At 59.8% G+C, this 16,506-nt stretch overlaps 1 protein-coding gene across 1 annotated transcript in view; it reads right to left on the bottom strand.

Moving 5' to 3' along the window:
* NDRG1 (N-myc downstream regulated 1) overlaps positions 1–16,506 on the bottom strand; it is a 40,442-nt gene that overhangs the window by 4,046 nt on the left and 19,890 nt on the right. Inside the window, exons 4-14 of the mRNA XM_079795797.1 lie at positions 13,913–14,018; positions 11,796–11,916; positions 11,245–11,307; positions 10,383–10,443; positions 9,193–9,279; positions 6,388–6,444; positions 5,080–5,183; positions 4,076–4,132; positions 3,231–3,282; positions 1,537–1,584; positions 646–681 (exon numbers count right to left, since the gene is read on the bottom strand). Coding sequence (XP_079651923.1) covers positions 646–681; positions 1,537–1,584; positions 3,231–3,282; positions 4,076–4,132; positions 5,080–5,183; positions 6,388–6,444; positions 9,193–9,279; positions 10,383–10,443; positions 11,245–11,307; positions 11,796–11,916; positions 13,913–14,018 — 792 coding nt within the window. The remainder of the gene's footprint in view (positions 1–645; positions 682–1,536; positions 1,585–3,230; positions 3,283–4,075; positions 4,133–5,079; positions 5,184–6,387; positions 6,445–9,192; positions 9,280–10,382; positions 10,444–11,244; positions 11,308–11,795; positions 11,917–13,912; positions 14,019–16,506) is intronic.

Raw genomic sequence — 16,506 nt, 5'->3', positions numbered from 1 at the left:
TGCCAGTTTCCCTTCCGTCTCCCCTCCCTGCCTTCTTCTCTTTCTTTCTCTACTTGCAATGAGAACAGAGCTGCCCCGGCCATAGTGAAAACATGCTTTACACGACCCGGCGGGAGCTGGACCGGCCCAGGGTTCCAGGCCATGAGCCCCGGGAGGCCATCACCATGCAGCTGCCCCCGGGCATGTGCCCCGACCTAGAATGGAACTGTGACCTCGCGGTTCATAGGGCGACGCTCAACTACTGAGCCACACCGGCTGGGCATGGCTGTCCCTTTCCCATCAGACACCCGTGAAGTTAGCGGGGCCCATGAACCAGAGAGCGGGTCCCTTCCTCACAGGGACGCTAGCAGCACGTGGACACCCGTGGTCGCCGGGTGGGGCAGACCTCGACCTCAGCCCACGACTGCCCAGCTGTGTCCGCTGGACGAATGCCTCACCCTGGGGCCCCGTCATCTCCTCCACAGGGTTTCTGGGAGGTCAGTGAGCCTCACGTTCAAGCGCTGTGTAAGCGCTGTGTATACACGGTAACGTGTGTCACCAGAGGTCATGGGCGCGGGGGGTGGGGGCGAGCAGGGAGGGAGGGGGAAGCAGTGACAGGTCTCAGAGGCACAGCCTCCACCGGGGGCGGCGGCAGGTGGGACTCACCTGGGAGATCTGCGGGAGGCCGCCACAGTCCGCCATCTGGGAGAGAGGAGCTGGTTAGTGCATCACCCCAGCCGAGCCCATCCTCCCTCTGCGGACCGGCTCCGAGTGGCACCGCCCTGCCCGCCGCCTGCCTGCTGAGGGGGCTGGCACATCGCAGGAGGCAAACGCCCAGCCCCACCAGCAAGGCTGCTTTTACGTCTATGGCCCCGGCACTGTCTTTCTTGGCCCATGACTTGCACCTCCTGATATGCCATCGGTCATTTCACTCCGCTCCCCGGGCACCCAGCGAGGCCCTGTCCCACCTGAGAGGCGGAGCTGGAGGAGCCGGCGGAGGCCCTGGCACGCGTGCCCTGCACAGACCCCCGCCCCCCAGGAAGAGACTGCCAGGCTCGAGACCTCGGCTCCCGGGGCTCCCGATGGGCCGCCCTGGGGAAAGGTGCCCACTCCCCAAGCGGCTACCAAATCACCAAACCCAAAGCCCTCGGCACTTATTAGAGCCACTCCAGCCACGTGCGGCGTTTCCCCGGGAGGGGCGCTGAACGGGCCTGGCCCAGGAGCCCTCAGCAGCAGCGCAAGGATGGCTTGGAGGGAAACGGGCCGGAAGGGGTCGGTGGGAGCGGGTGACGCCGGGCCACCCTACAGCCCAGGGTCAAGGTCAGATCCCAAGGGCGACAGGCTGCAGCCCACAGACCCTGGGGTCCCTCGGAGGGATCCTCTCCTCTGACCTCTCACCTTACCAGCCAGCACCCAGGAGAAGTGTGTGAACAGACAGTAAATCATTATTTCTCTCATGTCTGACCACAGCTTTGTCTAACCAAGCACAACTCAATTTTTGCAGAAAACCCAGGAGTTTCGAAGGGCGCATGCCAACCCCCCTCACGGTCCCTGTACCTTGAGGAGGGTGGTCTTGGTCGGGTCCAGCTTTGAGTTGCACTCCACCTGGACAAGGAGAGGGAGGAGGATCTGTTAATTTTCTACTGGAGCCCAAGTCACCACCTTCTCCCCCCCCCCGCCCCCCGCCTACCCCCCTATCCCCTCCGCCGCCATCCTCAGAGACTCCAGTGTTCCCACGGGCATAGAAGAAAGAACATAGGCTTTGAGATTAAACAGATGTGGCTTTTGCCCGGCTGGCATGGCTCAGTGTTTGAGTGTGGACCTATGAACCAAGAGGTCACAGTTCGATTCCTAGTTGGGGCACATGCCCGGGTTGTGGGCTCGATCCCCAGCATGGGGCATGCAGGAGGCAGGCAGCTGATCAATGATTCTTTCTCATCATTGATATTTCTATCTCTCCCTCTCCCTTCCTCTCTGACACACACACACACACACACACACACACACACACACACACACTGAGTGGCCAGATTATTATGATCTCTGAACGCATAATAATCTGGCCACTCTGTGTGTGTGTGTGTGTGTGTGTGTGTGTGTGTGTGTGTGTGTATTAGAGGCCCGGTGCATGAATTCGTGCATGGGTAGAGTCCGGCCAGCCTGGCCAGGGGGATAGGACATGGGCGGTTGGCCGGCCTGCCTGTTGGTCAAACTCCTGGTCGAGGGGACAATTTGCATATTAGCATTTTATTATATAGGACATACACTGAGTGGCCAGATTATTATGCGCTCAGAGATCATAATAATCTGGCCACTCAGTGTGTATATGTATATGTATATGTATATGTATATGTATATGTATATGTATAAAATAAACAGATGTGGCTTTCAATTCCAGCCCTGCCATCGCTAGCTGTGTGACCTTAGACAAGTTACTTAACTTCTTTGAGCCTCAGTGTCCGCATCAATAAAAGGAGGTTGCTGTAGTTGAGGGGCGGTTAGGAAGACTCCCTAGTATGTAGAAGGTGCTCTAGAAATATTCACTAAGTGAGTGGCCTTCTTCAGCCACTGAGGCCAGTGAGTCTAGAGGTCGGACACCCCAGCCCCAAGCACCAGTCTTCACACGCGACACCCTGCCCAAGCTGCTCTCTCTCTTCCGTGTCCTGACCCTCCTGACAGTGCCTCCAGCGCGGGGCAGAGGCCAGCTGTGTCCTGTGATGTCCCGATTGCCCGCGATGGAACCTCCTCCCCCTGATGTGAATGATACGTCTCTGTGGATGCATCTAACCGAGGGGCAACGACAACAGTCATGGTCTCTATGACATGACCCAGGGCGGAGCCTGCTCTGCAGCCCCTGGTGGGAATTAAAGGGTGGAATAAGCCGGGAAAGCGTGCTTACGCCCAGCTCCCAGGTGCCCCTTGTCCTGCCAGACAATCAGGCACCAGCCAGGCCTCCCAAATGGGAGGAAGGCGTCTTGGCCAGGAAGCCAAGGGGAAAACAAGCTCATAGAAACAAGCCAGCGGGAGGCAGATGGTCAGGGGAGGGGCGCTGGGAGGGGAGACGGAGGGCCCACTGCCAAGCACCCGGGGTGACAGTCACCAGGGAGAGAGGCGGGTGGCTGGGCCTCTGGCCAAGGCCAACGTGGCAATGAGAAGATGCCACCTGCCCGGATGGGCGGAGGAAAGGAAAGAAATGGGGAGGATGTGGATGCTGAATTGCGCACAAAAACCAGCGGGTGGTGTCTACGTACCACAGCATCCACGGCGGGCGAACTGTCCCCGACCACCAGCAACACCGGACACCTGGGGGCAGGGAGACGAGGGGGCGTTAACACGCGGTTCCTTTAAAGACCCGCACACTCCCAGGCCTGCCAACATCCTAACAACATGATTTTGTTTCCTCCAGTGCCCTTTGCTCATTTTCCTCCATCCTCCCTCCATCCTCTGCTTTGTTCTTAGAATAACATCGATCGGTAAGTCATTTACACTTTAGTATGAATTTCACCAGAGAATTTCTATGCTCTGATGTTCTTATATTTTAAACACCCTCTCCTCCAGGAGGGCTGAGTGGGACATGGCCAACAATCAAGCTCAGAGACACCAAGGACGAAGCTGGCGAGGAAATGGCATGTGCCGAGTCCAGGTGTGGGATAATACGGCTCACTCAAGGAACCCAAAAATGACTGTCACTTTCAGCGGGACACAGCTGCTGGTTTCCGGGACTGTGTTCCCCTCCTGGTTTAAGAGGGCATTATGGGTGGGTCCTGGGCTCCCTTCACCCCCAGGCGCTGTGAGGCAAGGCAGGCACAGCATTCAACGTAAAGTAGGTGCTTAATAAATTCTGTCCCAAGTGCAGTGAGCACTTCTCTGAGCTCCAAGCTCCACCCTGGGTCTCAGGGCCGCCGGGGAGCTGAGCACCTGCAGAGGGAGGAGAGTGAGACTGGGCATGCCCAGCCCTGGGGCGGGGGACACACATCCGGTTCTCACTGATGGCGATGTCCTGGCACAGGGCAGTCCTGCCAAACTCGGAAAGAAGGCCGTGTGGGCACCGGGGCGCCAAGCAAACCAGACAGAGATGGGGGAGAAAGCAACTCACTGCAGGGTGACGGTGGGCACGCCCGGCACCGGCCGCTCAATCTCCAGGTCCCGCCGGCTGCAGAGGAGGACGGAAGCACCGTCAGTTACATCAGCAGACCTCCCACCCACCGAGGGGGCCCTCCCCCTGAGCACAGCCCGGGGGTCCTGCCATCGGCCATTCTGCGCTGGCCCGGACACTGGACGTCCTCAGAGGCACCGTGCACGCCACGACGTCACGTCAGTAACGGGAGGATGGAGACAGCCCCTGAGCTCACTCCTGGCCCCTCTGGGGGAGCCGGGCAGCGTGGCTCAGCGGGCTGAGCGACTCCCCGAGATTCCAGAACTTCGGGCTCGCCCCCGTGGCCCCGAGCTGCCCCTCCTCCAGTGGAGCTCCCGACAGCACCCAGTTACGGATGAGGCCTGCGTCCTTGCCACAGGCCGTGTGCAGGCGTCCCTCATTCTGGGAACGACTCACCGCCTCCCAGCAGCCTCCCGGGATTCCTCCCATCCCGTGCGTTGCTCCTCTCGCAGCTCTCCTCACACCTGTCCCCACACCTGTCCTCACACCTGTCCCCACACCTGTCCTCACACCTGTCCCCACACCTGTCCCCACACCTGTCCTCACACCTGTCCCCACACCTGTCCCCACACCTGTCCCCACACCTGTCCTCACACCTGTCCCCACACCTGTCCCCACACCTGTCCTCACACCTGTCCCCACATCTGTCCCCACACCTGTCCCCACACCTGTCCTTTCCTAGGGTCACCATGGGTGCAGGCACGTACTCCCCACCCTGAGGGTGTGACTGGGTCCCACTCATGTTGGCGCCCCTAAGTCTGGAGTGGTAGCCGGACTCCTGGCCAAGCGCTCAGCACTCCCGGAGACACCTGGCTGAGGGCACCCCGTCCTGCTGATGTGTTTGCTGCCTCTCCTGCGGCTACTACAACCCCCGCGGCCTCACCCCACGCCCCAGCCCTGTGGAAGGAGCCCTGGGAGTGGCCGTGCGGGCCGGCTCCCCGTACCTGTTGTAGGCGTTGATGAACAGGTGCAGGTTGCCGGGGTTCATGTCGTTGATGATGTGCTGGCGGTAGGTGTGCACCACCTCCACGTTGTTCTGCATCTCCTCCTGCAACGAGGGGAGAAAGGTCCTCCATGGGCCCTGGGGCGGGGGCGGGGCCCGTCCTCGCCAATCTCCGGGTGACTCCGGCACCAGGGGAGGGCGATGCTGCCTGGGGCACGGGAACATCAGGGCCGCGGCCGCCACCCCCACGCAGGCTGCGGTCAGCGGGCAAAGCGCGCCCTCCCCCCCGGGCTCAGCGCTTGGAGTTCGGACTTGAAGTCAGTCCTCCGGGCTTGGAGCTGGACTCTACAGGGGTTCAGAACAAGCCACCCCAAGACGTGCCTCGGTGGGCTGCAAGTTATTCTGAGCGAATGCCAACCGAGATCCCAGGGACGCGGAAGAAACGCCCGCTCCCCTGCTCAGCTGTCTATAGGATGCACACCCCTCGCCTGGCCTGCGCAAGAGTCGCCACCAGAAATGGCCTTTCCGACGTGGGGCAGGTCCCACGACTAACAACCGAACGCGTGCTCTCCCTCCGGAGCCAAAGAGCCCCGCCTCCTCCTGAGCTCAGAGTGTCAATGACCTCCATTCCCCTTCCGTCTCTGACCCTCCCGTCCTGCGGGATCCCTACCAAGGTCTGTAGTTAAATCCGGCCACTTTCTCTCGCTAAGGCGTCTCGTGTCTACCTGGTGAGGAGGTGAGCCCAAAGAACCTTAAACGGAGAAGAAAACTCCTCCTTCCTCACACCGCATCGCTGCCCCTGTCTGGGGAACAGTGCCTTAACCTCTGAGCCTCGGTGCTCTCGGAAAAAAAGGGGTTAATATCACCCACGCCTCCAGGCTGTGGCTCTGACGGAGGGTGTACACCTTGGAAAGGCCGTTGGAAATCGGACCCATCCATGCAACTACTCCCGAGGATGGTTTCTTAGCAGGGAAGGTGGGCATGCTTGCAAGACAAGACCCGCTCACGCAGGGGGAGGTGCGGGCAGGGACACTGATTCCCGCCGGCCAGCGGAGCCTCCAGGCGGGCCTCGGCCTCCCGCTCCCGGTCCCTTTCTGAACGTGACGCTGGACAAACGCACTCGGAGCTGGCTCTGCTTCTCCTCTGCGCAACAGCAGATGCTCAGAGGCGACCCGAGCCCGAGGGGGAGGGAGGGGGCAGACGACAAGCCCGCAAGCATTTAAGCGACAAAGAGGCCAACTGGCTGTTCAAAGAAGAGATCAGCCCAAAGAACCTTGAGGGACTGACCAAGTCCAGGCCCTCGACTCACCTTCCCAAAGAGGTGGGACACCACCATGTCCGGCAGGGCCTGGGTCCATCCGGAGATCTGGGGAGGACACGGGGGGTTAGGAAGAAGGCATTCGCAGGGGCGAGATGAGGTCAGCCCAACCCCAGGCCCTTGGGCTTCCCAGCACTCGGGTCTGAGGATGCCCCAGGGACGGGGACTCGGTCACAGCCTCTGGTTACCTTCCAGCCCTGCAGCCCCAGAAGGCAGGGCCTGGCTCTCCACCCATCGCAATTCTGGGAGCCGGGCACAGAAGGGGCACGCACAGCTGTGCGGGACGGACCCGGCCTGCTCCCAGCTTTCCCTGCGCCGGAGCGCAGCGGTCGTCAGCAGGAAGGACCCCATGCATTTGTTCTAAACACAGGCTCCCCGCGCCCACCCCTCAGATCTGCTGGGCTCACCCTCTACATTGTCCCTAAGCCACTTTCCTCTCTCCGAATATACTGCTGTTACCAAAGAAATGCATGACCTTCTTTCTTTCTCTCTCTCTCTCTCTAACAACAGTGCTAGGCTAGGTACACAGGAGGAGCTCCATAAATGCTAGATATACAGTGGGAGCTCCAAAAAAGCCACGCATACATCAGGAGATCCATAAATGCTAGATATACAGCAGGCGATCCATAAATGCTAGGCAAACAGCAGGCGATCCATAAATGCTAGGCACACAGCAGGTAATCCATAAATGCTAGGCAAACAGAAGGAGTTCCATAAATGCTATATATACAGTAGGAGATCCACAAATGCTATATATATATAGTAGGAGATCCATAAATGCTAGGCACACAGCAGGAGATCCACAAATGCTAGGCACACAGCAGGTGATCCATAAATGCTAGGCAAACAGAAGGAGTTCCATAAATGCTATATATACAGTAGGAGATCCATAAATGCTATATATATAGTAGGAGATCCATAAATGCTAGGCACACAGCAGGAGATCCATAAATGCTAGGCACACAGCAGGAGATCCATAAATGCTAGGCACACAGCAGGAGATCCATAAATGCTAGGCACACAGCAGGAGATCCATAAATGCTAGGCACACAGCAGGAGATCCATAAATGCTAGGCATACAGCAGGGGCTCCCTAAGTGCTAGACAGATGGCAGCTCCATAATGTGTGCTGACTGCCAGGGTCCCACTGTGTGGCCCAGGCAGCTGCAGAGCCCCTGGACCTCAGACTGCCCCTTGGTAGCTGGGGCTGCTGGGAACTTCAAAGTGCCGGTCACGATGAGGATTGTGGGAGCGGCCACACGTCACAGGATCTGACCCCAGGGCCTGACATACAGTAGACCTCTGAGGTAGGTCTTTTTTCTCCAGGGCTGGGGTCGGAAAGGAAGGATAGGGCGCAGATATTAGAACCCCACAAACATTCCTCAGGCTGCACGCAGCCAATGGCTGGTGTCCCCAGCCCTCCACGCCTGGCTCTGAGCAGCTACCCAGGAGCCAAACTGGCGGAGTGGAATGTCACTTCCTTTGCTGGAAAATAAAATAAAAAACAGGGAGTGTGTTCCACTCCCAAATGTCACGCAGGCCGGAGGGAAGGGCTCCGGGGAGAAATGCAGGACCAGGCTGGCCAGCCGGGACGCGGTGGGAGGCGGGGGAGGCGTACGACCCCTTTCATCTCCCTGTTCCCGATGGCCACCCCAACCTTGGCAGAAATACACTTTCAAAATGAGAGGCCAGGATCACCCCCTGCTTAAAAGGCTCTGCCCTGTTTCAATGAGAACCGTTTCCCCATCTCCTTGGCAAATACAGGGGCTTTCATAAAAACAACAATCATCATTTTTAAGTAAACAAGGAACCTTAGGCCCCCAGCCAGAGCAGAGCTTCCGAGACAATGAGGGCCCCTTGCGTCCAGGAAGGGACGTGCCCAGCCCGGCAGCACTGGGGTGGGGTGGGCCTCGCCACCTGCTGCCTGGGAGCCATGAGCACAGCCCTGGGGGCGGCTGGCCGGGGCCGGGGCCGGGGGGAGGCCCAGGGCTCTCCAGTCAGCCAGCTCTCCTTCTGCACAGCCTCCTTACCCACTGGGAGCCTCAGTTTCCCCCTCTGTGAATGGCATGACCATCCCGGGAGGATTCAACAGGCCACGCACACACAGCCACAGGGAGCCGAGCTAGCACCTGGTAACCACCCAGGGGTGGGCCCTTCTCCTGCCAGGGCCATCTGGATACGCACAGCGTCCTTCACCGGCCACACAACGTTATTAACTTAAAAACCAGCCTGCTCGACAGGGTCCAACATTGAATTAACTCACCCCTGAGGCCTCGGCAGGGCCCGACCGAACGATTTCAGGGGCCTGATAGGGCCGGCGGGCCGGGCGTTCCCCACCCCTGCTACATGTTAGCTAATCATTATTGTTGTCAAACTGAGTGGCATAGGGTCAGTACCAAATGCCTATTTCTTTCTCATTGGTACTAGGTGGGCTGAGAGGCATTGGTCTTGTTCATCTTTCTATTCTCAGCATCTTGGAAAAGCCCAGCCGATGCTCGGTCCCCGGCAAAGACTCCTACCCAGACGACGCTGGTGCACGCCGGCTCGGGGGCCCGGACCCTGATGGCCCTGACCCTGCTGGCTTCGCCCGCACTGTCCCATGGGTGCCCGAGGGCCAATGCCTGGGGTCCCGCACTGTCCTAAGCACAGCAGAGGAAACCGCTCTCTCGGCTGGGGTGGGGAGCAGCAGGAAAGGGTGCCACTAGGAGGGGTCTCGGTGCCACGGTCCTCGGGGCCGGGGCGAGGGCACCCACCCCCTGCGTTTCGGGACCCCCCCCCCGGCCCGGCCCAGGCTCACCTTGGAGGCCGCCCAGTCCATCCAGCCCTCGGCACAGGGGTTCACGTTGATGAGCACCAGGCCCTCCACCATCTCGGGGTTGTTCAGCTGCAATTCAGACACTGGGTGAGAGACAGCCCGGCAACCTGAGACGCCGTGAACTTCACACGGCGAACCAGAGACGGAGCGGGACGGGAGAGGGCGCGCGTGGCCACAGAGCAGGTGGCTGCTCTCAGCGTCTCCGGCCCGTGCCCCGGGCGAAACGGAGGTTCCGGCTCAGGGGACGCTGGGCTGGGTCCCTGAGGGAATGGACCAGTCACTGCCCCTCGCTGCCCCTCAGCTGTCCTAGCTGTGAAATGGGTGTATCACACCACCAACCGCATAATCAGGCACCTAAAGGCTCTTTAGAAATCAGGAAGAGTTGTAGTACATCTGGAAGAATACATACTGCATATATCAGATAGATAGATAGATAGATAGATAGATAGATAGATAGATAGATAGATGATAGATAGATAGATGAGAGAGAGAGAGAGAGAGATAATAGACAGACAGATGGAAGAGTTTAGACCTTGTTTTATCTGCTCGGTGCCTGGAGAGCCAGAGCACTTTGCATCATGGGAGTATTCCTCACCTCGGGCCAATCCCAGCAAGCAGCAGTCAGAATACATACGGTTGGAAAAAAATGAGCATCGCTGCATTTTCAAACAACTGTTTGGGAGCATACGAAGGGCCCAGGAGCCCTGACTTGGGCCCGCGGTAACGTAAGCGACAATTGTCACGTTAACACGGGTATCTCTGGTTCTAGGTTAGAGCCAGTCGGGAGCCCAGAGACCTCTGACTCCAAAAGCTACCAAGGAAGTAGCGGAGGCGCACGGGGGACCTGCCACAGCCGGCTGCTAAGTGAGCAAAGCCGATGATGGGAGAAGACGACTAGGATGGCAGGTCAGTGCAGGAGAGAGGAAAGCGCGCGCGCGCACACACACACACACACACACACACACACACACACGCACACGCATGCACACATGCACACCACACACGAGTGCACAACTCTGGACCACACAAGCTGTGGTTCTCCCTTGGGAAGTGGGATGATGGGCCATTTCTTTTGCCCTTTGGGGATTTTTGATGCTTGTCCAATGTTCTCCCTTCGCCTTGAATTAATTTTTATTTAAAACATAATTTTTTAGAAATGCCCAAGAACTCACAGCGAATCGAGTGAGAATGTAGGCGCCAGCCCCGGTCCCCATGCCAATGACGCTCTTCACCCTGGAAGCAGAAATGAAAGCTGGTGTCACGGAAGATGTGAGCGCCAGGAGCCCTGAGCACCCTCACGGCCTCCCCCACGCCCTGTCCCCGGGGGGCCTCGTCTCCCCCAGGGTCTGTCCTGGTTGCCACTGAGGAAGGCTAGCAGCGGCGGGGACCGCTGCCCTGCTGGGCCCTCCAGACCTGACATGCATCACGCTTTGGGGACTAACAGAAGGCCGCGACCTTGAGGGACTCGTCCCACTTCCTCCCTTCTCTCCTGACGGCCCGGCATTTACGGGAAGACCATGACCGCTTCTTCCCGCTCCTGAGCTTTATTTTGGATTCGACAACTTGGCATGAAAATAAACCAGGCAAGAAGCCCGAGTGCCATCATCACAGCAAAGGCTCGTGTAAGAAGGAAATGAGCACTGGCCGAAGAGGGGCCTGGAGAGAGAGGACCTGAGGGCTCAGGCAACCCAGAACGTTCCAGAACGTTCCACGGAAAGAGAAAGCTCAGGGGTTGAGCATCGACCTATGAACAGGAGGTCACGGTTCCATTCCCAGTCGGGGCACATGCCCAGGTTCCAGGCGCAACCCCCAGTGTGGGGCGTGCAGGAGGGAACCCATGATTCTCTCTCATCATGGATGTTTCCATCTCTCTCTCACTCTCCCTTCCTGTCTGAAATAAAATATATTTCAACTGCAGCCTGTGTCAGAGGTCAGGCCAGATGGAGGCTAAAGGAAAAGCCGATGCGGGAAGCCGCTCTCCCTGCAGGCCTGGGGAGGGGGAAGTGGGGGGCAGGGCAGATCCCTAACTCTTACCCAAACTGGTGGAGGACTCCAGGCAGCATCTCGGCCAGCTGGTCCATGGACGGGTACATGTACCTTGGGAGAAGCCACACAGAGGAGTTAGCGAGAGCACAGACCCCAAGGAAATTACCGAGGTCAACAGGAACAGGCTGGAAGGGGAGGGACCAGGGGCAACCTGGCCCAGGAGTGCGGACGCTCCACAGCGCCCCCCCGTGGCCCTCACTGCAAACACCCCTCAGGGTACACAGCCTTTTCTGATGAGCAAGAAGGTCTCCATCTTCCTCTCTGTAAAGTCACCCTTTACGACTGCCTCCTGTGCGCCAGGCCCCACCCCAAGCACTGGGCAAGCTCTGCAAACTCGTTTAATCCTTGGCGACGACGCGATGGGGTTGCCATGCTCTCCCCCGTATAAAGATTATATCAAGAGACTTGGCTTCACAGAACAGTACATTTTACCGCAATAACAAAGTGAGAAGCCAGTCTAGCGCCTCCCCCCCCCCCCCACCTGCTTCCACCCTGCAAGGCTTTCCGTCCAGTCCTGGGGCACGAGGCTCCCCGCTCACCCCACGGGGAAGGACGCGGCGCCGTCCTGCTGGCCAGGGGCGTCCACGTGGCAGACGGCGAAGTGCTGGGTGATCTCCTGCATGTCCTCGGAGTTGAAGAGGGGGTTGTAGCAGGTTTTGTCTGCACGGGGCGGGGAGAAAGGAGAGGGGGTGAGGAGGGGGTGAGCCGGCCTGCTCCCTGCGGAGCGCGTGCCTTTCTGTGTGTCGCACTCCTGTTCAGCAGGAGGAAACGGGCTCACAGCAGGGACGCCCATCTTTTGTTCCCCTGCCCCACTTTCCGGTGGCGATCAAAGGCAAGAACAGGCCGTGGGAAGGCGGTGCGTGTGGAGGTGGAGCTGGCCCGTAAACTGTACTGTACCACCTGCTGGGTGACCTTCCAGCGTGACCCCAGGAGGGGCCTCCTGCTTCTTTCCCAGTCACTCAGGACCATCGTGGCTCCAGCGGGAGGCGGGGCTACTGCACTGGCATGCTCTTTCTCCCTGGGTTTCCTAAACTCCCACATCGGGGACACTGGCCAGGGCAGGGGAGCGTTTCAAACACGGAGGAGGAGCATAGGAGAGACAGCACAGACCTCCCTTCTTATATGACTGTGGGTGAGAGTCTGAAGCAAAGATGGCCGGCTTTTCTTCCTGGGCACACAGCTGGACTACATTTCCCAGCCTCCCTTGTAATTAGAGGCGGTCACGTGATCGGGTTCTGGCCAATAGCATGTGATGCTTGCTGCTTCCTCCTCACACCTGCTCCCCCAATCCTCTAGGTTTCTCTCTCTCCTGTCATCTACCTGCCAGATGCAGAGGAGCCAGCAGAATCCTCTGAGGCTCCGGGGGACGGCAGAGCCACAGCTGGAAGGAGCCTGGGTCCCCGAATCACCACGTGGAAGGGGCCACACCAAGAGCCCCCACCGAGGTGTTAAATGAGGGAGAAATACCGTCTACGGTGGGACGCCACAGAAGTTCCGGGTCTTTCGCTCCAGCCGTTGGCTTACTCCACCCCTGAGCCTCTCTAAAACGGGGCGCAGTGCACCACCTGCCGTTCCATCCCCTCCCCGGGGTCCAGGGGACAGAGGTGACCTCTATCCAAGTACCGAGCAAGGCATCCGATCCATAATGGACCCGGGGGACACACGGGCAGAAGTGAGGTAAGGGACGTGAGGGTGGAGGAAATTACTGGTTTTCAGGGACGGGCATCATCTCCAGCCTCAAGGGCATTGAAGAACGGCAGGGGGGAGGGAAACTAGGCAGCCTGTCAATCAAAAACGGAGCATGTGTTCAGCTTGCAACGTGCAAGTGTACAGAGTACTGGGCCAGGGCGGCCTGCAAGTGCCTTCTGAGCCATCACAGGACGTCTCAGCTCCACCTGCGTCATGCTAACACGACGTAGCTCTCTTCTGCGTCATTTCCAGTCCCATCTGTGGACAATGGGAGCCCAGATGGGTGACATCTGGGAAACTCAGCCTAAACATTCACAGCCGCAGTATTCAGAAGACGCGGAAGCAGTGATGTCCACTGACTGAAGAATGGGCAACAAGCGTGGTCTCTCCGTGCAAGGGAAGACCACTCGGCAAAGGACAAAACGTCCTGGCATGTGCTCCGTGTGGCGGAGCCGTGCAAACAGCATGCAAGGAGCCGGTCACGGACGACCACGTGTTGTGTGACTCCATTGCTCTCAAATGTCCAGGACGGGCAGGTCCTTCCAGACAGGAAGTGGTCAGGGGTGGCCAGGGGCTGGGGGTGTTGGAAATTGGGGGTGATGGGTAAGACAACGGGATTTTTTTTTTTTTGAGTAATAATGTGCATAAATGGATTGTGATGATGGTTGCACAACTCTTTGAACACTGAAAACCATTGTACTCCTTCCTTAAAGGAGGTCACTGTCACACAGACAGACGGTGGGGGGCTCCCTGAGTTCCCAGCAGCTCCTGGCACACAGACAACGCCGTGCCTCTGTGCGCTGCGTTCTAGAATCTTCTAGTCTGTGGCAGGAGTTCTTCCCAGAATAGCTCCGGGAAGGCCCAGCAAGAGAGAGGCAGCCGGGCTCCCTGCCGCCGGCCCTTCCTAGCCCCCCTCCCCCACCTGGGCGGGAGCAGGCCCACTAGCGACACGGGGCCCGGAACGTACGGTTCATGCCAATGTCGTGGTACGTGAGGATGACGGGCCGGCTGCCCTTGGGGGTCCCGCACAGCGTGACGTGGATGGAGCCATGCAGGGTCTCGATGTCCTGCTCCTGCGGAAAGACAGCAGGCGGAGGGGCTGTCACGGGGGGGGGGGGCATGCAGGCCGGCGTGGCTCAAACCTGACGGGACACCAGCGTCTGGCCTAGAAGAAGCTTCTGAGGACGCGCCCAGGGCCTTGCCGCTGGCCAGGAGGGCACTGGGCTTTGGGCGGCAAAGCCAGGCCCAGAGAGCCCTGGCCAAGGTCAGGGAGGGAGGGGGAGGGGCAGAGCCGATGGAGAGCAAGAAGTTTAACTGCGAGGGGCCGCGGGGCTGGGCTGAGGGGACCAGGTAGGCCCCCATCCTGTGAAAGCCATGGCTGTCCATCTGAGGGACATGGGGGAGGGAGGGAGGGAGGGAGGGAGGAATGGGGGGAGGGAGGGATGAAGGCATTAACCCCAATTCCCAGGCTCCCCCTCCAGAGCAGGGAAGGGCATCATCTCTCTTTTTAACAAGAACCCACTTCCTTTCAAGTCCCAGGCAGAGTGACGGGCCCCCTGGCCCCCCTGTGAGGCCCCAAGGCAGGCAGGCCTGACGCTGGTAAAGGGGGTGCCGCTCCCCGCGGCCCTTGCCTTTGGGAAATGGGCCCTAAGGGAGCCTCACCGTGTGGCAGGAGAAGCCTGCGTGCTTACGACCTGATGTTGATGGGGGTCAACAGGGCACAGCCTGGGGAACCCCAGCTCCCCGGCCCAGGGGTGCTCCTGGGCCACTGAGCGCGGAGCCTGCCCGACGCCCTGACCCCCCTCGCACCCCCTCCGCGCCCAGCCCTACGCTCCTGCTGTGGAAACATTGGAAAAACCCAGACCCTAGAGCCACGGCCCAGCCCCAGGGGGGGCCTGGATCATCTGCCGGCCCAGCCTGGCCGTGAAGCTGCTGCAGGAACAATGGTCCATTGTGGGGGCCACACTCTCCCTTGTCTCCCCAGCTGACCCCCAGGGCGCCCGCTAAAAATAGGCCTGGCCAGGCAGCGCCCCCACCAGCCTGGGACACCAGGGTTCCAACCCAAGTGCCACCCTCCCCCAGCCCTGAGCCCAGGGTCAGCACCTGTAACAGGACAATGAGCCACTCCCCCCACTCCTACCCCCCAGGTTCCTGAGCAGAGGAGGTGAGCTCGGAGCCTGGCGGGAAGGGCATTCTCACTATGTGGTGGCCTGGGCACCCCCTTGGTGGCAGGTATAGGACGCCCAGCCCAGGCTGGCATCAAGGATGTCTGTCCCTGGCCGCCCCCAGGGGTGGGGGTGAGTAACAGATGTTGACTCATCGCTTGGGAGGCCTTGACCTTATACAGCTGTGGAGCCGGAAGCGACTCTGTCCGAGAGGCTGGGCTGCCTACGCCTGCTCAGTCACACCCCCGGGCCTGGCACAGCCGCCTGCTCACAGCAGGTGCTCGGGATCTGTTCGGTACTGACTGTCCCCAGGAGACCAGAGAGGGTAAGCAACTTTCCCAAGGTCACACAGCTGGATGGTGCAGCAGGATCTGAACCCGCGACCACCCAAGTCCAGAGCCTGTGCCTTTAAAAAATATATCTTTTGTATTGATTTCAGAGAGGAAGGGAGAGGGAGAGAGAAATAGAAACATCAATGATGAGAGAGAGTCATGGATTGGCTGCCTCCTATGCGTCGCACACAGGGGATCGAGCCCACAACCCAGGCATGTGCCCTGACCGGGAATCGAACCGTGACCTCCTGGTTCATAGGCCGACGCTCAACCACTGAGCCACGCCGGCCCGGCAGAGCTTGGGCCTTTGATGTCTGTTTCGCACACTGTGCCGGGTGCCCCGTGAAGACGGGGACCTTTAATGAGTCCCGTGCACTGGGACTCCCTAGGGAGGGGCGCGCCTGTCAGGTCCCCCAGGATGGGGCTGTGGATGGCCCCGTGTCTCCCCAGCGTCCGCGTGAAGCAGGATCCCCGGCACGCCCTGGGGTACACGGGCACCCAGGATAGAGACCTACCCTCCGCTCCTCCCCAAACCTGCCTCTGGCCCAGCCTGCGGAACGTGCCACCGGTGTGCGGACACAGGACACAGGACACCTGCGGGGCAGGGTGCAGAGGGTGCAGCCTGGCTTTGCCTTGACCCAGATGAGCGCCACCCTCCTCTGTCACGGGGTTCGTTCTAAGTCCCAGCGACTTCCTGGGAAGCGGGGCTGGGGGAGGGGCGGAGGGGGGGCCAGGAAAAGGCGGGTTGAGGATGCCCAGGCCTCTGACTCCTGCCCGCTCCAGTCAGGGGGCGGGAGAACACGCGGCGACTGTGTGGAAAGCGAGGAATTAGGAAAAGGTCACGGCTGCCATTTTCCCTGGGAGCTGATCCGCTTCCAAGTGAAGGGAAAGACGTCGGCCTCCCCACCCCACACCCCCCGGGCCCCCAACGAGGATCAGGTGTCCCCCTGGCCCGGTTCCGCCAGCAGGGCCGTCCAGAGCGGGACCCGGACCTCAGCGGACACTGCCCGCCGCCCCCCTGCCCAGCCCCTCCGCTCGCTCCCTCCCCCGCAGGCCCGAGGGGA

The sequence above is a fragment of the Cnephaeus nilssonii genome, assembly GCF_951640355.1.
Source record: "Cnephaeus nilssonii genome assembly, chromosome: 18".
Lineage (NCBI taxonomy): Eukaryota > Metazoa > Chordata > Mammalia > Chiroptera > Vespertilionidae > Cnephaeus > Cnephaeus nilssonii.
Note: the sequence above shows the minus strand (reverse complement) of the source record. Positions and strands in the feature narration are given on the sequence as shown.